Source organism: Pristis pectinata, chromosome 7 (genome assembly GCF_009764475.1).
Source record: "Pristis pectinata isolate sPriPec2 chromosome 7, sPriPec2.1.pri, whole genome shotgun sequence".
Classification (NCBI taxonomy): Eukaryota; Metazoa; Chordata; class Chondrichthyes; order Rhinopristiformes; family Pristidae; genus Pristis; species Pristis pectinata.
Window position 1 is genome coordinate 46,052,748 of NC_067411.1, and position 23,774 is coordinate 46,076,521.

At 38.7% G+C, this 23,774-nt stretch overlaps 1 protein-coding gene across 1 annotated transcript in view; it reads left to right on the forward strand.

The window, feature by feature from the left end:
• LOC127572680 (choline transporter-like protein 1) overlaps positions 1-23,557 on the forward strand; it is a 70,953-nt gene extending 47,396 nt beyond the window's left edge. Inside the window, exons 10-16 of the mRNA XM_052020190.1 lie at positions 361-526; positions 9,791-9,947; positions 10,059-10,142; positions 12,632-12,769; positions 14,456-14,692; positions 15,237-15,305; positions 20,405-23,557. Of these exons, the coding sequence (XP_051876150.1) occupies positions 361-526; positions 9,791-9,947; positions 10,059-10,142; positions 12,632-12,769; positions 14,456-14,692; positions 15,237-15,305; positions 20,405-20,428 (875 nt within the window). The 3' untranslated portion in view covers positions 20,429-23,557. The remainder of the gene's footprint in view (positions 1-360; positions 527-9,790; positions 9,948-10,058; positions 10,143-12,631; positions 12,770-14,455; positions 14,693-15,236; positions 15,306-20,404) is intronic.
• The last annotated feature ends 217 nt before the right edge of the window (positions 23,558-23,774 follow it).

Genomic DNA, 23,774 nt, shown 5'->3' on the forward strand with positions numbered 1-23,774 from the left:
TATCCCTTCAAATATTCTTTACATGCTTGTGATCAATGGTAATTCAAGACTACGCAGTTTGGTTTCTTCAGCTTAATGTTTAGACCATGACTTTAGAAGAAAGAAAGTGCTGAAGTCTTCACATTGGTTTGACAAGTACTATAACTATGCTGTTCTTATGTTTATAAAAACAAAAATCATCATTCACTCAACTTGTACATAACCTTTTTATTTCATTGTTCTCAATTTATATATGCACTTGGCAGTATTTTACTTAACCTTAGTACATTTGATTCATTTTTAAAATGTGCAACAGAACTTGAAACCACAATTTGTTTATGTTGCTCCCCCCCCCTCCCCCCACCCTCTCTTCTATTATAGGCTATCCTGAAAAGAAAGACAATGACTATGTTGAGTTTAAAGTTTCTGGTCCTCTACAGTATACTTGGATTTATCATCTAGTTGGTCTCATTTGGATCAGTGAGTTCATACTGGCCTGCCAACAGATGACTATAGCTGGAGCTGTAGTAACTTACTATTTTACCCGGTAAGAGATTGATGGGAATTTAAAATGTTTATGGTTATATTTGACCATATTTTACTTTGAGTTTTCAAGGCATACCGTGACATTATTGATCCCCCATTTGTAAGTTTAATTTTTCATTTGCGAATTTCTACATATGTTTCAACACCATTAGTTTTCCATGACTCTCAAGCTCGCAATGAAGAGTAGGAAAATGCAGCAGCCAATTACTGCAGAGCAAGCTCCTACAAGCAGCTTGTGCACAAGTAATCACTTAATGATTAGTGTTAACATCTGAGGGCCACATTATGGACAGAACACAGAGCTTCCTTGTTCTTATTTCTACCAGAGAGGAAGTATAGAAGCTTGGTTTAATTTATCCTATGAAAAATGCCCCCCACCCCCACCATCCTTCCCCTACACACAAACAGCACACGCATCTGTCCTGCTCATCCTGGCAACATTTTTCCTCCTCCTCCTCAGGTTTGGATTTGCTGGTGCCCTGGATAACAGCAGTACAAAAGTCTATTCATTGCCTACATGTTAGAGATAGTTTAGATTATTTTGAAGTGATTGTTTTGGTATAGTTTTCAGCAATTAATTACAGTATTATGATTTCTTTTTTCCACCTGGTACCTTCCTGTAGAATATAAAGTAACTGTGTATGATATTCACCAGAAAGCTGACTAATAGGAACTAACTTTGGAAAGGAAGAACTGAAAAAATGGGGGTTTGAACCAAAAGCCACCTGACTCAACCTGGAGTGCTGCAAACTTAGCAGTGGCTGAAGCATTCTTATGCTAAACTTCAGTGTCTTTATTTTGGAATCTTTCTTACCTGGTAATGAGCAATGGATGTTAACCTATTAGCATGACATGCATTGTGAGAACAAAATTTAAAGAGTGCATTGTTATAATTGAATGCATTCTCTAGTTGTTAACACCAGGTATTGCACAGTTTCTCATGCCCTTGGTCTCTCATTCCAATAGTTAGCATGAATACCAAGATGACGACTCAATTTTTTTTAAAGTTGTTTGCACACTGAACATTTCCAAACATTGTGAATTTTGGGGTGCAAGTCCAAAGTTCCCTGAAAGTGCCAATGCAAGAGGATAGGGTGGTAAAGAAGGTGTATGGCATACTTGCCTCCATCAGTTAGGGTGTTGAGTCAGGAAGTCATGTTACAATAGTACAAAACTTTGGTAAAGTCACATTTGAAGTATTGTGTGGAGTTCTGCCTGCCCCATTACAGGAAGAATGTGGAAGCTTTGGAGAGAGTGCAGAGAGCACTCTTAAAAATGATCTATTTACTGAACTGTCTTGAATTATTTGTAGATTTTATTTGTACTTATCACTTTCTGGACAATATTGCTGTTACTGAGCATTGCCTGGACTTGTCGGAACACATTTTGGAACCATCCAGGAGTACAGAACTCCAGTTATTCTGGCAGGTCCACAAATCACAAGATCACAAGACAAGGGAGTAGAAGCAGGCCATTCGGCCCATCGAGTCTGCTCCAAGGAAAAGGGAAAAAGAAATGGGGAATGGGGAGAAAAAAAGCCTATTCTAATCCCAATTTCTGGCCTTATCCCCATATCCCTTGATACCCTGACTATTTAGATATCTATCTATCTCCTCTTTGAACGCCCCCACTGATCTGGCCTCCACTGCTGTACGTGGCAAGGAGTTCCACAAATTCACCATCCTCTGGCTAAAGAAATTTCTCCTCATCTCTGTTTTGAAACTGTGCCCTCTAATTCTAAGATTGTGCCCTCTGGTCCTGGACTCACCCACCAAGGGAAACAGCCTAGCCACATCTACTCTGTCCTTTCCTATCAACATTTTAAATGTCGCTATGAGGTCCCCTCTCATTCTTCTGTACTCCAGTGAGTACAGTCCAAGAGCCGACAAATGCTCATCATACGTAAGCCCTTTCATTCCTGGAATCATCCTCGTAATTCTCCTCTGAACCCTCTCCAACGTCAGCACATCCTTCCTAAGATGTGGGGCCCAAAACTGCACACAGTATTCCAAATGAGGCCTCACTAGTGCCCCGTAGAGCCTCATCAACACTTCCTTACTTTTATACACTATACCTCTCGAAATGAATGCCAACATAGCATTCGCTTTCTTTACCACCGACCCGACCTGGTGGTTAACCTTTAAGGTATCCTGCACGAGTACCCCCAAGTCCCTTTGTACTTCCGTACTTTGAATTTTCTCTCCTTCTAGATAATAATCTGCCCGCTTATTTCTGCTTCCAAAGTGTACAACTGCACATTTCTCAACATTGAATCTCATCTGCCATTTCCTTGCCCATTCTCCTAAACTGTCTAGCTCCCTCTGCAACCTTCCTATCTCCTCAATACTCCCTACTCCTCCACCTATCTTGGTGTCATTCGCAAACTTAGCCACAAAACCATATATTCCATTATCCAAATCGTTGATGTACAAGGTAAAAAGGAGCGGTCCCAACACCGACCCCTGTGGCACACCACTAGTAACCGGTAACCAACCAGAACGAGATCCTTTTATTTCCACTCTTTGCTTCCTGCCAACCAGCCAATGCTCCACCCATTCTGCTATCCTACCCATAATTCCATGACCTCTCATCTTATTAATCAGTCTCTTGTGAGGCGCCTTATCGAAGGCCTTTTGAAAGTCTAAATACACAACATCCACTGCCCCTCCCTTATCCACCCTACCTGTGATTTCTTCAAAAAACTCCAATAGGTTGGTCAGGCAGGATCTTCCCTTCACAAAACCATGTTGGCTAGGACCTATCTTGCCTTGCACCTCTAGGTATTCCGTAACCCCATCCTTGAGGATAGATTCCAATAATTTTCCCACCACTGACATCAGACTAATAGGTCTGTAATTTCCTTTATGCTGCCTCCCACCTTTCTTATTACAACGGAACTACATTTGCGACCCTCCAGTCCTCCGGAACCATGCCGGAATCTATCGATTCCTGGAAAATTATCGCCAATGCCTCCGCTATCTCTAAAGCCACCTCCTTCAGAACCCGGGGATGCACCTCATCCAGTCCGGGAGACTTATCAGTCTTTAGCCCATTTAGTTTTCCTAGCACCTTCTCCCTAGTAATCTTAACTGAACTCAGTTCCATTTCGTGAGACTCCTGACTAACCGGCACATTGCTGATGTCCTCCATGGTGAAGACCGATGCAAAATATTCATTCAATTCCACTGCCATTTCTCTATCGTCCATTACAATACCTCCTGCACCATTATCAATTGGTCCTATATCAACCAGTATCTCTCTTTTACTCCTTATGTATTTAAAAAAACTCTTAGTATCCTTTCGAATGTTATCCGCCAACTTCCTTTCATAATTCATCTTTTCTTTCCTAATGACCTTCTTAGTTTCTCTCTGCAGGTTTTTAAAAGCTTCCCAGTCTTCTGTTTTCCCACTAATTTTTGCTTCTTTGTACGCCGCCCCTTTTACTTTTATTTTAGCCTTCACCTCTCTCGTTATCCATATTTGTGCCTTTTTTCCATTCAAAACCTTTTTTCTTGGAATATATCTATCCTGCATTTTCCTTATTTCCCGTAGAAATTCCTTCCATTTCTCCTCCGCCGTCCCTCCAGCTAGCTTACTCTTCCAATCAATTTGGGCCAACTCTTCTCTCATACCATTGTAATTTCCTTTGTTCCACTGAAATATCGATACACCAGTTATCAGCTTCTCCTTCTCAAACTTGAAACTGAACTCAATCATATTGTGATCACTGGTTCCCAGTGGTCCCTTTACCTTTAGTTCCCTAATCACCTCCGGTTCATTACACCAAATAGAACAAGTGGCGGCTTCAAGTAAATCCAAGTCCACAGCTCTCAGAAAGTGGCTGCACAAGTCGATAGGGTGGTAAAGAAGGCATACGGCATGCTTGCCTTTATTACTTGAGGCACTGAGTTCAAGAGTCAAGAAGCTATGTTGCAGCTTTATAAAACTCTGGTTACGCTGCATCTGGAATACTGAATTCTGTTCTGGTCATCCCATTACAGGAAAGATGTGGAGGCTTTGGAGAGGGTGCAGAAGGGGTTTATCAGGATGCTGCCTGGATTAGAGGGTATGAACTTTAAGGAGAGGTTATACAAACTAAGGTTGTTGTCTCTGGAGCAGTGGAGGCTGAGAGTAGACCTGTTAGAAGTTTATAAAATTATGAGAGCGTAGATAGAGAAGATATCGACTGTCATTTTCCCAGGGTCAAAATGTCTAATACTAGAGATCATGCCTTGAAAGTGAGAGGGGGTAAGTTCAAATGAGATGTGTGGGGCAAGTTCTTTTTTTAGGGTGGTGGGTTCCTTGAATGCACTGCCAGGGGTGGTGGTGGAGATGGATATGATAGAGGTGTTTAAGAGGGTCTTGGATAGGCACCTGAATATGCAGAGAATGGAGGCATAGGGACCATGTGCAGGCAGAGGGGATTTGTTTAATTAGGTATCATTAGCTTAATTAGTTTGACAAAACATTGTAGGCCGAAGGGCCTGTTATTGTGCTGTATTGTTCTATGTTCTAAACTGCAACTTTTTCCTCATTAGTCAAAGTGGGAGAAAACAAGAATGTATTTTTAAAATTAAAACTCCAAAACTCCACATTTTTATGGTTTCAGCAATGTATTATTTATGTTACACCATGGTTGAAATGACTTGCACCTACTGGTATTGTTCAGTTCTTGGTGTACTGCAGCTTATCTTCTCCCTATTGCCACTAGCCTGGGCTTATTTTCTTATACAAATTTAAAAATCTGGGGATCTCTAGAATTTGCAGCTCATACTGAGCAGTTCTGCCTAATGGTTTATGCCTAGAGGAGTCTTCCACTCCACTTCATCCTGCTTTTCTACTGGTTTCCCCGAGTCTTTGCCTTCACCTTGCACCTATGTTAAGCAACTGGACTATGCCATGTGATCACCAAGTGGAGAAATTCCTGTAGAGTTCTTTGTTAAATTTAACTACAACCTTTTGTGTTTACTGCCCTTTGCTTTTGATACTTGCTGTCCCCTTCTCCCCTTCTAGCTCAAAATGTGCTGTTAATTTTAAAGACCATTACTGGGTCACCCCTTGGCCTTTTCTTAGATTAACCTTTTTAATTCTGATACCATCCTTGCAAATCCTGTGCTTCTCTCGTTTGTGATACAACAAGCCCCTCGAGTTTCTTATTTCTGAAGCTGTACAGCTGATTTTACTGTCTCAGAAGAATTCATTAGATCGCCAGTTTTCATAGAAATGTACTTTAAGAGAGCATCACTTTGAACTACAGTTGGCTGATGTATTTGAAATCAAGTATAATAACTTTGATACAATTTTATGTATTATTTTCTTTTCTAAAATTGCTTTAGAAGTGATCACAGAGACTCTGTGATCACCGAGACTGCAATTTTATTTCAGGAATGTACCTGATAGGATGCAGAGCTGGGCTGAGAAGTGGCAGATGGAGTTCAATCCAGAGAAGTGTGAGGTGGTACACTTTGGAAGGACAAACTCCAAGGCGGAGTACAAGGTTAATGGCAGGATTCTGGGCAGTGTGGAGGAGCAGAGGGATCTGGGGGTTCATATCCACAGATCACTGAAAGTTGCCTCACAGGTGGATAGGGTAGTTAAGAAAGTTTATGGGATGTTAGCTTTCATAAATCATGGGATTGAGTTTAAGAGCTGCAAAGTAATGTTGCAGCTTTACAAAACTCTAGTTAGACCACACTTAGAGTATTGTGTCCAGTTCTGGTCGCCTCATTATAGGAAGGATGTGGAGGCATTGGAGAGGGTGCAGAAGAGATTTACCAGGATGCTGCCTGGATTAGAGAGTATGGATTATGAGGAGAGACTAAAGGAGCTAGGGCTTTACTCATTGGAGAGGAGGAGGATGAGGGGAGACATGATAGAGGTATACAAAATATTAAGAGGAATAGATAGAGTGGACAGCCAGCACCTCTTCGCCAGGGCACCAATGCTCAATGCAAGAGGGCATGGCTTTAAGGTAATGGGTGGGAAGTTCAAGGGAGATGTCAGAGGGAGGTTTTTCACCCAGAGAGTGGTTGGTGCATGGAATGTGCTGCCTGGGGTGGTGGTGGAGGCTGATACATTGGTCAAGTTTAGTAGATTGTTAAATAAGCATATGGAGGAATTTAAGATAGAGGGATATGTGGGAGGAAGGGGTTAGATAGTCTTAGGTGTGGTTTGAAGGTTGGCACAACATGGTGGGCCGAAGGGCCTGTATTGTGCTGTATGGTTCTATGGTTAAAACTAGTATCATGCAGTTTAATCCTTTCTAGATTTCCTGCAGAATACCTTGGTCATTTTACAGTTTTACAATTTAAAGTGTATTTGGTATTTTATGTTCCACCTCACAAGCTCCGATCTGTATCCTATGGTCGCTTGGTACAGGCTCTCACAATCAGTGATACAGTTTGTTACATTGCTAATTGGTTTTTACAAAGTAAATTCCTGAGATGCCACATGAAATGTTGTAGTGTTAATACAAGAAACGTTCATAACAGATAACATTTTTTAACACTAAGTTTGTATTTTCCCCATAAAGTTTTGACACATTTGAAATAGTGTGTCTTGTTCTAATTATATCAATACAGTAGTGTTTTGTCATGTGCAAATTTGGATCTGGACATTGTATATGCAGTGCCTCTTTTAACATCAACCTGACATTTGTGGCTAAACAAGGGGGGAGGTCCCCATTTTCCAAAGTACCCAATCATTAAATGCAAACACTGACAATCACAGCTTTCAGGACTGTTAACCCTGGCTGTATATCTTACCTGTTGTGTGCTCATGTCATTGAATTTATCTTTTAAACTTGATCATTTGATGATTCAATGCATTATCTTAACACTGAGTACCACAAAAATTACAACTAAATTTGATATCACATGAGTTGTAATTTTCAGATCAATAAAACATTATGACCATAACACAAACGTGACACAAATTTGCTTGTTCAAGCATTAATCAACATTTCTATTTCACTTAGTAAAGAAGCTGGTAATTGGGGGAGATGGGATTGTAATGGGAAGAGGGATGGGTGCCTAAATAGATTTTATGATATGCAGAAGGATTAGAGGCAAGTTGAAGAAAAGAATAGTTCACCCAGAAGGTGGTGGGGCGTGGAACTTGTGATCTCAAAGGATGGTGGAGTTATCATATTTAAAACTTAACTGGATGAGCACCTTGAGTCATCAACAGCAAGATGAGCTGCAATGTAAAATTCATTTCCTGAGCCCTTTCTCACTTTCAGCTTGCTTTCTGGGCTTTCTATGATTCTAGACACTCAAGATTTCAACCGTAGTCTGTGGAATCGATTGCACAGATATTTGCAAATTCATGCTTGTCAGCATGACCATTTGCTGGCTGTCTGACTTCTACTGTCCTTTTTTCTATTTTCATTAAAGCTGTTTTAAAGTTCAGTAGCATTTTTTTCAGCAAAGTTAAAACAATCTGTGTGGTTATTGAGGAGTCGTGTGGTGTATATGAAGCTTTTGGTTGTTCCAGGAACTTCTGTATTCCTGGGTTGTGAAGGACTTGTTCAAACAGAAGCCTCCAAGGTCTGACAATTTAGTACAATTGTTTTGTTTTGTAAAATCAGGGTACATTATTGATCCAAGATTAGATTTTCTTTTCTGTGTATCATAGTCTTGGAAATCAGCTGGAATGGATGTCTTCTCCCAAATTTAGGTTTGGGTGAAAATGTGATTAAAACATTTTGTATTCTGAATATATTTCCAATGACATACGAGGAGGCCATTCAGTGCATTGACCATGCCAGCTCTTGAAAGAACTCCAGAATCCCATTTCCCCCACTTATTCCATTAACCTACTCTCTCCCACTGCTCATCTCTACCCAGATTCTCCTACCACCCACCAACACTAGGATAATTTACACTAGTCAGTTATCCTATTAATCAATATGTCTTTGGGATGTGGGAGGAAACTGGATCATCTGTGGGGAAACCCATACAGTCATAGGAAGAACATGCAAACTCCAGAGGCAGTACTGGTGGTCAGGATTGAACCTGAGCCACGGGAGCTGTAAGGCAGTGGCATTATCTGCTGAGTCACTGCGACTGCTCCTCATACATTTGTATACATCTTGTGACAGCCTAGCACCAGTTGGAACACCTTTGGTAGAAATGAGTTATTTATCAACATTTTGCATCTTTAGTAGGTCTGGTAATTTCTGAGACACAGGTTTTGCAATCTTACTAATTTGCAAATTTTATATATTCAGTCCTGATGTCTTCTGCCACTTATCCTGGACTTATGTGGGTGGGAAAAAATGTTTTGCCTTTGGGTTTGGAAAGATTGATCTTGTAGACAGTTGCATAATTCTAGATTGTTTGGCAGACAAGCCGTCAAACCAACCCTCTTGCAAAACTAGTTTTATCAAACCAGCCCTGGTGCTTCCATTTTGTAAAATTGTTATTTGGGAATAAATGCAATTCTTGATGCAAGTAATGCATACAGGTTTGTTGACATTGATTTCCAAAAATTCAAAGTTGTTGAATTCCCTGAGGTCTCCAGCGGTGGAGTGAACTGACAGATTTGTTTTTCTGAATCTACAATTCACAGCACACGTGCTAAAGTGACGAGTTCTAGACTACTGGGGAATTGCAAAAAATTCAGCCTTATCTCATTCAGTGTTTCAAGCAATTGTGGGTCTGATATTTTTAAAAATATGTAACTGATGTAAATGAATTGAAAGCATAAATTTTAATTAAAATTCAAAACCACCTGATTTAACTTTTCAATCCAAGTTGATGATCCCATTGCAATAATGGGGCTGTATTAAGTGTGCCACCTTTGGCTGTTGTAAAGCTAAGAGACACATTGCCACCTTTATCTCGCCCTTCAGTTTAGTACATTATGGAGTTGGCCCAGGCCTCATTGTGCCCAGAGGTGTTGCGGGAGGCTGAATGTGCTCACTTCTGACATTTAGCACGTTCTACGCTGCACTGAGGTGAAGCAAAAGTCTGACTTGCACTGACCTACACTGAAACTAGTGAGCTAGCCATCAGTGTAATCTACCCATTATATTCTCCCAGTTACTTGAACTAAATTTTGGACTATTTAATTAAAATTTGCTGACAGCAAGTGACTTCAGTGAAGTAATTTTAATTGTTGAATTTTGCTACAAAAGTTCCCAGGTAAATTTCTGCTCAGGTGGGCATATATTGCTGTGTATTAGAATTCTTGATATAATAAAGTGCCTGCCCTCCTAATTTGATTATATTCCAATTACTACTTTTATTCCTAATTTACTCAGGGACAAGCATGACTTGCCAGCAACTCCAATCCTTTCTTCTATGTGTCGACTGATTAAATACCATCTGGGAACAGTAGCCAAGGGTTCCTTCATCATCACTTTAATAAAGATCCCACGAATGATCCTTGTGTACATACACAGCCAACTCAAAGGCAAGGTAAAAATTCATGTCCTCTTGCAAACCTTCACATTCAATATCACACTGGTAAAACTGAAACCAAGTTTTGTCATATTTGAAGCTTCTTTAACACCTTTGTTTAAAATCTAGGAAAATGCTTGTGCAAAATGCATGCTGAAAGCATGCATGTGCTGCCTGTGGTGTTTAGAAAAGTGCCTGCTCTATCTCAATCGGGTAAGTTTTTCTCATTTCAATTTTCCTTTAATTCAGTTTTGAACTGGTCCAATTGACTTTTTTTGGTGGCTTTTGAACAAGTTATGATCAGGGGTGTGAAGAAGTTATGAGTTTAAGAAAAAATTATCCTGGGAATTTGATAACGAAATGTATATCCTTCTGCCTATTGTGCAGATTACTTATTGTTGTTGTCATGATTTAGTTGTGTCTCCATCACAGTTCTGAAAAAGGCATTAAGCTGTTTAATATACAGTTTATTTGATATGATGTGAATTGTATGCATCTATTATGTGGCTTCATCATTCATCCCATTTCTCATCTTTGATCAAAGTTCTCTGTAAAAATTTCTATTTCATCCTTTACCAGATTGCTCACTGAATTAGTTTAGGGCTAATTTATTTTTCATAAGAGCTAAGATGTTTGTTTGATTCCTATGAAATGTGTCTTCTAATAGCTTGATTTTCTGATGTCCTTTTATGAATTCAAGTCAATTGATGTTTTCTTTCGACTCTGCAGTTCCTATTGATGGCCCAGAAACAGGGACTCAGATTAAATAGGAGTATTATCCCTCTTCAAGAAGCCTGTTGTTTTTGCCAATGATTGTCTTTTGTCTGGCTAAAAAGCTGATGCATACAACCACCACTGCTGTTCCTGTAGTAGCTCTTGCACTGACATGAGAAAACCCCTTCTCCTTTCCTGCCTCTGAATCAACTTGTTTTCTGTGGCTGTTTATTGCTTCATTTTCAGGTGTAGAATCTCCTTTAATGACTGTCAGATCAGTCATTCCTGCCAAGAGAAACTTGTGATCACCAAGCTGATTATTCCATTCTTCAATGTTCCACGTTTCAGGGATTTCTTTGAATACTTTCCAAGAGGGAGTTTTTCTTTTGATCTATGGAATTTTTATTTGATCCCTGTTTATTAACTTGAATGCTGGGAATCTGAACTAAAAATAGCTGGAAATACTCAGGTCAGACTCTAAGTGTGGAGTGAGAAACAGTTAATTTTTCAGTTCTTTTGTCTTTCCCAGTTTATTCCGATGAAAGGTCATTGAGGAGAACCTATTTCCAGTGGCAGAAGTGTTGGCAACCAGAGAAGTCAGATAAGTTGATTGGTTATAGAGCCATAAGTGAGCTGAAGAGAATTTTTGTGAATTCATGTGTTGTAGAATGGACTGCCTGAAAAAAATTGGGGAAGCCTATTCAAGAGTAGGCCAGTTTGTGCTGGTGGTTCTGAAGTTAAGCAAGTCTCAAACTTGTGCGAATCCACCAGGTCCAGCTTGTGATGAATGCATTTCACAGGGAGTCCAACAACAGAATTTTGTTCTGCTAGGATTCTGTAGCACTACATTGAGGAATCCACCTCCCTGCCCACCCTCCTCCTATCTCACCATCCCCACAGATACCTCACCACCAGCACCACCAATTCTCAACCAGTCAGACCTGCCAAAGGATTAGAGACTTCATTCATTTTGGATGGAGATTCCAAGCCTGGAGGTAGGAAGAAAAGGACAGGTTACTTATTTTGTTCTTAAATATTTGTGTTTTAATGTTGCTTTTAATTTTTGTAATTTTTTTTTAAAACAGCAATCTTAAGGTTTTAATTGTCTTTGACTGTCAGAGACATTTAAAAATCTTCTAAATTGCACACCTGGGTTTGACAGGAGACTAAGCGCCCCCCCGCCCCCAGACCCAACTCTACCTCCTTTGAAAGCTCATCAGGGTACTCTGCGGCCTCATTGGTACCGCACCATCTGCTCAGTATGCCTCCAGGTTGTGGAGGATCAGATCAGTTACATAGCAAGGACTGTAATCCCAGGTGATGGGTGAATTTGCTGTAGTAACTTTTCAGAAGGAAATTGAAAAAAATACTCGTGGAAAAATGACTGGGCTATATTTGAACGAAAGGGGAATGAGAATAATTGGACCGCTCTTACATAGAGCTGACATCGATATAATGGAGAAATGGTCTTTATTGCTCTAACTCTATGATGAGTAATTGGATAGTATCAATAGAAAGTGTACAGAGTACATTCCAGTGAGAATATAGGAGCCCACTAAAGGGTAGGCTCTATAGACCTCAAATTGGAAAGTGAAAAAGTTATTCTTGGGGGGGTAGATCTTGAAAGTGAAAGCCAAAGCAAATGACAAACAAGAAAATTACAAGAGACCACTGTGATGAAAAAGGAAGTAATTAACAAAATATATCAAGGGTGATGTGGAACATTTACCACTAGGACAATAGTCATGGGAACAATTGGCTGCTTAGAAAGTAAGCATGTAGTGTGGTGTAAAATATAAAGTACACCAGTTTTTTTTTCCAGAATGTCAACCATGTATACTTGAACATTCCAATCTCAAAGCTACATTGTGATGGACTCTTTCAAGTTAACACAGACAAATTATTCTATTAAAGGAATATTTCATGAAGTTAAAATATTTCCACTTGAAGTGCAGGTGTTGATGGTTTTGAATGTTTTATATTTATAGAATGCATATATAGCAACCGCCATAAATGGTACCAGCTTTTGCACATCTGCCAAGGATGCCATTGTGATTCTGGTGGAGAATGCTATGAGAGTGGCCGCAATAAACACAGTTGGTGATTTTGTGCTGTTACTGGGAAAGGTTTGTACAATTATGTTGGCTTTTTTTTTACATCTAACAATTTAAGAGCAATCCTAATCTGTACAGACTGCAGCATCTTATGCAGTTTTAGTCCTTAATCAGAAGGTCAGGCAGTATCAGTGGAGAGAAGCAATTAACATTAGCCAATGATATTTCATCAGAACGGGGAAAAATTTAAAAGATGATGACCAAAATACAAGGAATTAGAGGAGGGGAGGAAAATACAGAGCGCAAAGGGATTTGTGTAACTAATGGAATGTAGTAGAGATAAGTTACAGTGCAAAGCAAACTAGGGTAGTAGCATGATATGTAAAGAAACAAAGGAATGATGAGCCTAGAGAAGGAACAAATGAAGATAGTGGAATCATTATGCTGCACACTTCTGCTATCTTGATATGGAAAATGTGCTTCCTGTGATTTCATTCTTGATTAGTATAATTTATGGTTGTCTCCTTGTTCTTGATTCCTTCCACTAGAGGAAATTATTTTTTTGTGTCTGACTCATCAAATCCTTTATGCCAAGAAATGCACACCATGTTTCTGCAGCTGGCCCTGTATAAAATGCCCTGATAATTTGTCAATTTATTTTCCATACTTCATTAATATTTATACTACTTTGTAAAATAGCAGTCCCACTGTTCTGGCACATGGAGGATCTAAGTAAGATCTGTTACTGGTTAACCAAGGTTAATGCAATGTTACTGTGAAGAGCCAGTTCAGCACTCCTGATCTCTTGTTTGAATTAAGGTGAGGACAAGATGAAGGTAGCATTTGGGTCTATTACATTTGACCCTCACAATTACTGTTTTTACCCATCTCACCATTTTATTTTGAGCATTGAAGTTGATTTGTAGCACTTCTACCAAAGAAGCCACGAAGATCTTTTATTGTTTACTTAAATTTGCTACATTTCAGTTAAAACTGGTGAGATAACAGTAGCCTGTGGAGAGATTGAAAACCTGGAATTTCTGGAGATTGTAACACTAAAAATAGGATGATGTTGTTCTCTTTAAATAGCCAGGTATGGCCTTGATTGTCCAGTCATGTCTCTGGAAAGGTGCCAATCTCCTAAATGTGCAGAAGAAATCCATTTCAATCATGAACTTCCTTTCATGACTGTGGCCTTCCCTGTTTCTCTCATCTCCTCCAACTGTACGGCCTTCCTAAGATATTTTGCCCCTCCAGTTCTAGCCTCAATAACTGTCAATTTGCCCCACAATTGATGGCTTAGACTCTCAACGCTGGAGTTTCCTGCTTCACCACCCCACACCTCATTTTTTTTCCTCTGTTAAAGAGGAAGATTTGGGGAGCCTCTTAACCAAATATAACATTGGTCATCTGCCTTGTTACATTCTTCCAGGGCTTGGTGTTAAGTGCTTCTGTGAAACACTGGGGGTCCATTTGCTTTATTATATATGCTTAACAAATACAGGTTGCGCACACATGACATTTGGCATGTTGTTTGAATTTAAGAATGAATTGTTGAAACCTCCTCCATTTTATTGAATTGCTTGTGAACCATTCCAAGATTTAGGAGCTTTGCAAACAAAAATTAAAGATTTTATTTTCCTATACATATGCAACAATTTCTACATTCAAAGGCATGCAGACAGATAAACTGCTGTAAAATATTTCTAATCTTGTGATCCCATTGGTTAATCTATTGCCATTTTCTTCTACTTTCAGCTGCTTGTAGTGTTAGTCACAGGTTTTATTGGGATAGTACTGCTCAACTACCAGCGTGATTATACCGTGTGGGTCCTGCCACTCATCATCATTTGCCTGTTTGCCTTCTTTGTGTCGCACTGCTTCTTGTCCATTTATGAGATGGTTGTGGATGTCCTTTTCCTCTGCTTTGCTGTTGACTGCAAACATAATGATGGGAGTCCTGGTCGAGAGTATTATATGGATAAAAGTTTAATGGTGAGTTATAGAGAAAGTTCTTGTGTATGGCTTGATGAAAGTTATTCCTAGAGACTTGTGTTGGAATAATTGTCAAACTTTATGCAGGATTACGATCAGGATCTTGAGTTTGGAGAATCTTAAATTATTTCTCATGTTGGACTTGATCTCCCAATGAATAACAAGTTGAACTAACTTCATTTTTCAATGTACCTTTATTTTGTACTTTTTGTATAATTTTTGTAATTTCTGTACTTTTATTTCTCAGTGCTAATATATCTGCCCCTCCACCCACCTAAAACAAGTTGAAACAAGGCCGATTTCATAGAATCACTTCCCTTTTTAAAAGTTCATTTACAGTGTTGTATCCAATTTGACAGACTTGAGTCTCGAATTATTCAATATTGCATTGATCAGGCTAGAAGTTCTGACTTTGGTTTTAAATAATAAATTTGCTAATGGATTTCTGTTATTTGCATGCAGAAATCAATTATTTTTCATGATTAAGGTCTAATGTGAATGGTGATCAACACACTTTTAACATTATGGGTATTATTTGTTTCAGGAATTCATGGAGGGGAGCAGGAAAGCAATGCGATCAGCCACTGGTAGTGGGGCTGAAATGAAATCAATGGTAGGTGATAGTGAGGAATCTGCCATCCTCCAGGAGTTTCACTGTTACTACTTGTGTGTCTCTGTCTTTGTTGACTGGTCTCACTCAGGTCAAGTCTTTGCTTTGTGCATTACTCAGGATCTCCTGCTCTTCCTCTTTATCTATTTACCAATCAGCTCGATGGGAGAGTTTTTTTCCTTATTTCGTTCCCCTCCTGTAGCAGTTAGCTGAAACTGGGGACACGGTCGCAATTTTATCTTTTAAAATATACAAAGCCCCATGTTTGTGTCTTTTTGATCTTGGCATATGGTAAAGAATTGAAGTCCAATATCCACCCAACATACTTTTATAAAATTATTACTTATATTGGCAACAATATGGATAAGTATTCTTGACTATTTTGGCTTGTTCTGTACTGTTGTGCCTCATTGACTGTTGCCATGATCAGCTAGTGAATGATGACATTTTTGCAAGGTCAGGCTTGCCCTGTTAGCTTTATTTCCCTGCTGAGATGCCCATTGGTGAGCCCATTGAAACTAGGTAGAGATTGCACTTGACAGCATATGTATTTGGAAGTGTCAGGGCTGGGATTTGAAACCTTGCAGCAAGTCGTATGCTGTTACACATGAAAAACACATTGATGCTGGAGGAACTCAGCAGGCTAGGCAGCATCCATGGAGAAAAGCAGGCGGTCAACGTTTTGGGTCAGGACCCTTCTTCAGGACTGAAGATAGAAAAAGGGGAAGCCCAAGCTATAGGAGGGAAAAGCAGAGCAGTGATAGGTGGACAAAAGAGGGGAGGTGGGGTGGGCACAGGGTGGTGATAAGTAGATGCAGGTAAGAGATTGTGATAGGCAGATGTGGGGGAGGAGGGGAGAGCAGATCCACCGGGGGATGGGCAAAGGTAAGATGAGGGAGAAAAGAGGCTAGGAAAGGGAAGAAAAGAAGCAGCATGGTTGGGTGCGAGGGATATGCGGGGATTACTTGGTGGGAGAATTCAGTGTTCATGCCATTAGGCTGCAAGGTTCCGAGATGGAAAATGAGGTGCTGTTCCTCCAGTTTGCCCTTGTAATTCTCCTGGCAATGGAGGAGGCTGAGGATTGACATATCTGTGACAGTGTGGGGGGGCAGGGGTTGGGGGGGGGGGAGGGCGCTGAAGTGATTGGCAATGGGGAGCTGCAGATCACGGCTACGGACAGAGTGCAGGTGTTCTACAAAACAGTCACCTAGTCTGTGTTTGGTCTCACCAATGTAGAGATTCACCTGCACCTCCCTTAATATCATCTACTGCATTCAGTGCTCCATCTGCTTTTCTCCACGGATGCTGCCTGGCCTGCTGAGTTCCTCCAGCATCATATTGTTTTTCATCTAGATTCCAGCATGTGCAGTCCTTTTTCTCTATGCTGTTCCACATGTTGCACTTTTTCAGGGTTTTCCCTGTTTTTAGCATTAGTTAAGTTGTTAAGACTGGAAAATTCAGCATTATGTACACCCAGATCACACCACAACATAAAAGTTTGGCTTTTTAAACCTAAAGCTTTTCCTTTTAAGCAATTTTTTTAAAGAATTAGTAAGGAACAATAAATGGCAACTGTGCAGATTGAGACATTGAGTTGAGAATGCTGCACTTGGGTTTAGAAAAATGCAAATTAGTTCAATCAGTTTATGGGGTGATCATTTTGTAAATTACTTTCTCATTTGTGTATTTAATGTCCAGCATTGTTTTGACGGTAAGGTAGTTGCAGTATTGAAGATAGGAGTCCCTTGCTCAAAGATTGCAGTAGTACAATCTGGTTTTGTTTCATTTTGTAACATTTTCTGAAGATGATAGATTCACTACATGGGCATCCCAAGTTTCAAAAGTCTTTATTGATAAACTAGTGAAACACTTGAGATTCTATTACCTTTTTAAAAATATTTTCACTTTATTCAGGAAAACTATGTTATTCAAAACTTAGCATTGTCTTCACTTCTCTAGTCTTGGGTACTGCAGTAGGATGATGGATATGTTATAAAATTGTGCAATAGCTGAATTATTCCATTTTCTGTGTTTTGCTAATTCTTTTAAACTTTTTTGTGTTGCATATGAAACTAATTTCTAAATTGCTTTCAGCCTTAAATTTTTCTTTAACATGTCACTGTTAACATGTAATATTTTTGTCATCTATATTTGAAGTAAGTGAACATTCTTTTTTTTCTGCTGGCTGTCTTTTAAAAAGCTAATTTAAAAGAAATAACCATTTTGGGAATTGTGAAGCTTGTCAGCTTGAGATCTTTGGTAAATGCTTTCTCTAACAAAAGGGACGAATTCATATTGGACCAATGGCGTGCTATTGATATGGGTCACTAATGTAGGAAACATGGCTGGTAATTCATGGAACAAGATCCAACAATATGATAGTCAATGGCATTAAAATATATTACCTACAGGGTGTAAATAGTACTTTATTTTTCATTTTCAATTGAACATTAAAAAAATTAACTCCATGCCAACAGCTGTGTGCCAATGGCAGCTGTGCTGAGTTTAGATTTTGCTTTCAGAATGCTGCATGTGATTTTTCAATACACATCACTCCCATTTATCTCTGGGATGGGATGAGCTGCTCAGTAGCTTTGCAGTTAAGAAACAGAAGAGTAAAAGCACTGACACAAATTATGTGCACAATTGCTATAGAGAAATAAAGATTCTGTTAAAATCTAAGTTGGGGGTTTTGCTCCAGAGGCTGTTTGACCTAACAGAAATTTATGAATGAGCTCCAGTATTAAAACCCAAGCAGCTTGTGGCCATGGTTTTTAGGAAGCCAACAAGTTGTGACTAATGGGATTACTTCTGGTGATAAACATGTTTTCTGATGGATTGCTGAGCAGACTTGTTTCAACACCTGTTTAAATAAAACACCATGATAAATGAAGAAACATGCTGTCTTAAAAGAAACAGCACAAGGCTAGCCTTTATCACAATGTCTAACAAGTAGCTTGGGTCCCACACTGGTTTCATCCAAAATCAGGGTAACTGGTAAGTGGCTTGTCATTTGCATAATCATGGCACAGACCTGTCACATTTTGGTCACCCTTGGAGCCCAAATGCTGATGCATCTGAAGTTTTTTGATAATTGAAATTAACTAATTTTGATAAACACTAATAAAAACCACAAAACATCCCCTCTTCAGTCAAACTGAACCAGAGATATAAACTGTTAAATTCAAGGCATGGGCCTAAACAAGGATATCTTTTCAGAATAGTGTCATATGCACATGAGGCCGCAATCAGTATTTTAATGATGTATCAGCCTGGATCTCAACTCGAGTAAAAATTGAACACACCTTTTTGACTTCAAGTATGTTTCCCACAGACCCCTAGTTGAAATTTTATCTTGGCTTAAAACTTTGTGATGTGAAGTGCATGAAAGTACTGCACCTGTTGGTAACTTCTTGGTATTGGAATCTTACACATCTTAAAATTGGCAAAATGTTGAGAGAAACTTATAATCAGCAAAAAAGCAAATCTTAGTCACAGAGTTTTAAGTATAATATTAAGGCCCCATAATTCAATGTGGATTACATTTCTAAAGCAAAAAGTATGTGTGAACACTTCATAAATTCCTGCCTGATGAAAAGCATCCTCTGAGTTGAGTGAAAAGCTGGTATCATTGGGCCAATGGTTCCTTCAGTTAATCCTCTTTAAATACTTCAGAAGCTAAGTAAACAAATAATCTAATTACTGACAAACTGACTTATTGCATAGATGGTTTATGCAAAAAGATGACAAAAGGTGAGACATCACCACCAACAACTGTAACTAAAATTCCAAATGATTTTTAATGTTGATTGTTTCAACATTGTTTCTTTATCCTGTCAATGAAACTTTTGAGAATGTATTTTGATTCTGAAAGATCCTTTAAAACAAAGAATGGATAATAAGGGAAAGCATGCATAAGGCATTGCTCTTGTGTGTTTTTTCTACACTCATCCAAAGCATTAATAGGACATATTATCTTAATTGTAGGAATTGCCAAGAAGCAAGGAATTTATCCCCTATTTGAATGTTGCTTAAAGCAGATAATCTGCAATTATGACATTGACCCAAATCATACTTGTGACTTGTGTCTGAAATACCAAGCTTGAATGAGAACTTGTGGCCCTCTGGCTCCAGCTTCATCAAGGTCTCCCTGCTGTCATTATCCCATCTCACAGAATGACAGCTGGGCTTCAAGAGGCAGAACCTGACACTCCATGTCTGTAGTGTTCTGATGGCCTTTTGTCAGCTTCTGCTTTATATTGAAACCAAATGTGTCTCAGAGACGCTTTGAAACTTTTATAATGCAATGAAAGATCAAATTAAAATCTAAAGATCAAAAAATAGGATTTTAGTTAAATTAATTCAACTATAAATTATAAATTGAACTTTCAAAAAATCTTTTCGTGAAGGATGGTGACCCCTTTCAAGTAAATGAGATCATGTTAGATATGCCAGCCATAATCTGGAATTGCTCCTAAACTCAATGGTGAGTCCACTGGTGGAGTGAGACAGCAGGCATCCTAATCTCCAGCACATTTGGTACAGCTTGCCACTGACCCTCAGGAAGGACACAGCCAGTAGCTCTGTTACAAATCTCTGGCCAAAAGCAAGTACAATCCAGCCCATTGTTGTTTGCAAAGTTTGTCATGCACAAGTTGGCTTCTGTGTTCTTACATTACATCAGTGACTGCATTTCAAAAATATCTCATTGTCTGTAAGGAGCTTTGGACATCCTGATGTGAAAGAAACTAGATAATTGCAAGGCTCTTTCCTTAATAGTACCTGCCATCGTTGCGGCTTGGTGATATTTTGGTTAATAAAATGTGGGTGTATGGCTAAATATGAGCCAGGAGTCCTCCTTTACTCAACAGTTATCCCATCAGCTGTGAGAGCTTCAAAAATGTTTCAAAAAGTATTTTCAAAACTTGGATGGAAAATAGGTTTTAAGTATTTTTTGACGTGTCCATTTTTGAGCAAAAGATTTGAATGTTTAAAATAAAAACGGGGGTGGTGGTGGGGGGAGAACGATTTTTTTTCTTCAGTAAAATGTTATTCTTCTAATTAGTCTAAGTTTGCACTGCACTGCTGTTTGTCTTTTCTAGGCCTCCGAAGCTGGTAACGCTTGATTTCAGGATATCTAAGGAGCACAGGCAATACATCACTTTTGTACTTTTGTGTGCATTCCTTTTAACCCACAAAAAGACAAGGGTGTATAATGGTTCATAAATGTGTTGTTTAAAAGTGTGTTTGGAGGATAAATTTTTGTTACTTTTCTAACTGGAATGTTGCCAGTTTGCAGTAACATGAAACCTATTCAAAGCAGAACACTTTGGTTTTAACTAAATAAATGAAAATGTATACTAACATTTTAGGGGGAAATTGTATAAGCATTTACTGTGCAAATTTTAAAATTGTGACCATTTTTGTAATGCTATATTTTGCTCTGTAGATATTATCATGCACTCATTTTGTATGCAGAACCTGCAGAATATTTTATATGACAGCAGTGCTGTAGTACTTTTTAGAATGGCATAATGATATTTAAAATCTTTGCTTTTTGTGGCTTTTGCAGTACACTGCAGTTCTGTTGCGACATTCCTAATGAAATTGCTATACTAAAAACTCAGGATAAAACTGTCACCTTTTCAGTAACTCTTTGTCAGGGAAACTGTCAGAACCTTGGGTTTCTATAAATGGACAAGCGACTAAATATAGCACATGGGGAAGTTTTGCATGTAGGATGAAAGATTGTTCAGAAAACATATAGACTTGAAATATCACTCCGCTAGAGCAGGGATCATTCAACAGGAAGATGAACACTATAGATAAGCAATCTCTTGTGGTTCATTATTTGACTTCAACTGAGTTAACTGACCATCGCTAAGAAAGTAGATGGGACCTGTATTCATCATTAGTGCCACTGGTTTAGAGATGGGGAGAATGTAAATAGTCTTCTGATTCCTGGTTATTACCCAGAGGTTCTGAGGGAGGGGCTTATGTATGTTGGCCAAAAGCTTTTTTTAAATTTAAATGCAGGAGGAAGTTCCATTTGTGGAAGTGCCTAATTTTCAAATTTTACTTGTATTGCCACTTGGTGAAACCAGTGAGATGGAGTTTGGGAAGATCTGGAAGCTTGGGACAACTGAGTTGGATGTGCTTGGAGGTGGAATGGTAATGTTTAACAGTTGTTGGAAACCACAACATTTGGAATAAAAATGGGAAATAATAGAGATATTAAGATTAGGCAGCATCTGTGGAAAGAGGGTTTAGAACCAGATGTTATTAACGTTAAATGCCATGTACCATGTCATCTGAAGTATCTTGCTTTATTTATTCCCTCTTAGTTTCCAAAAATAATGCAGAAAAGTCACGTAGAAGAAAACAAAGTATGATACAACTGCCATAACCCTGCTTTAAATGATCAGGACCTTCAGTTCTTGGTTTCTTGATATTACTCATATAGCTCTGCTGATTAATCAATCCAGGGCTCTGGAGTTTGAGATTGCCAGAAAAGGAATCTGTATAGCTTGCTTGTGCAGAACCCCATCCCTGTCTCTGCGTTTTGAGTAAAATTATTATTTCGCTACCGCCTTTAAGTTTAGCCAGCACCAATGATGTATTTTAAAGCTTTAGTTAGGATGGGTGGTGGGAAATCCATGAGATCACGTACATCATTGGCATTTCTATTCTCTGTTCAGTCCCGTCCTCCCCTCCGACCCTATTGATTTACCCTCTACTTTCACTTCTTATTTTTGCCTTCAAGGAATCAATAGTTAGTCCCTCCAGTGCTTTGTCTGTTTTATTTCCTCTTGAATCAAGCATCTTAGAGTGGTAGTCAAATAATGTGGTGCAGTGGAATTATGAGCTTAGTGAAGTTAAGGACATTATGATGGCTTTATTAAATATATTCAGAATCTACAACTTTGTTTTTACCAGAATTGTACAATAAATGTGATCATTAGAAAACCAATAACTGCTCAATAAATATGGTGAGGGATGATCACGTAAAGGTTTTTTTAAATTAGTTTTGATAACACATTTCCTCTTATAGAGAAAAGCAAAACTAGAGGCCATTATTATAAGATAGAAATCTGAAAGGGAATCCAAAAGAAGCTTTCAAAAGAGTGGGGGAATGTAGAGCTTACTCCCCTCGAGTGGTTAAGGTGAATAAATAAATTATCTTAGGGAGAAGCTGGTTAGGCATGAGAGAAAGAAGGGACTAGAGGCTACACTGATAGATAGGAAGGAGCTTGAGTGAAGCATTAATTTTTGAACCTCATGGCCTGCTTCCATTCTGCATATCCTATGTTATCAAATGTACTAGGGAAGGGACACTATAAAAGTTCAGTTAATTTTTATTCATTTGCTTGGGATTCCAGAGTTGTACTGTAAAAACTTTTTTAAAAAGGAAGAGGTGCAACAACTGCTACAGTTTATTAATGCATTTCCAAAGTGAGTTTGTAATATCTGGCTTAATGTTACACTCCAGTCTTGATTTCCCTTCAGTTGTATTGCTGGGCATTGGCATCACTTGTTGCCATATTAAACCATTGATTGTTGCAGCACTTCTGAAGCAAAAGCTGAAAAGTGAGAATAATGTGTAAAAACTAAATTACTTATCTGTAGTATTCATCCATCTTTTGTGAAATCAGGTGTACAGTCAGTTCCTAATTAGTGTACCCATTATAAAATTGGGATTTATTTCACTGGTGATAGAAATTTTTAGTCTAAAGGAAGCTCCAAGATTACTTTTTAAGGGACCAAACTGAATCGATTTTCATGCTAAATTTTTGGTTTTTTACATCTCAAGACTTGCTGACTTTTCATGTTTCATATGGCAGTGTCTGGAGTCAAATAATATCTGTGGAAGGTGAGAATTTGGAGGGTGCTTGACCAGCACCTGGATCCAGTGAAATATTTTGTACTCTTTTAAGCTGTCTGGTCTACTTTCATTGGCTCTTGCAATTGTAATGACATGAGCTTGAATGTGATTCGAAGTCTGTCATGTGTTTAAAACATCTGGAATATGCTATTGACCAAATAGTTGGAAATTGCTCAGGGTGAAAGTTCTCTTCAATGTGCCATTGGCAAATCCTACAGAGAATTGTGTGTGGTGTATTATTTCTTGTATTGGCTGTGAAGTTGTCCTCTGTCATTGGCTATGTACTCCACTAACTGATTTTTTCAATTACCATGTAGTTTAATTCCTGATGCATTTTTTAATATTTGTATATTAAAATTTTAATTAAAAGTGACTTGGCTCGTGCATTATTTTGAGTAAAATGTTTGTCTAGTTTTGACAATGGTTTGTTTATTGATGTAGGATCCTTTTTTATTTACAAAGCGTAATGGGTTGTACTGGAGAAGTGCAAGGCATTTGAAAATTGGCAAATTTAACCCCAATATTTATAAAAAAACAATATTTTAAAAAAACCAAGAAAATTGGATCCCAGTAGATTATTATCCTTTCAA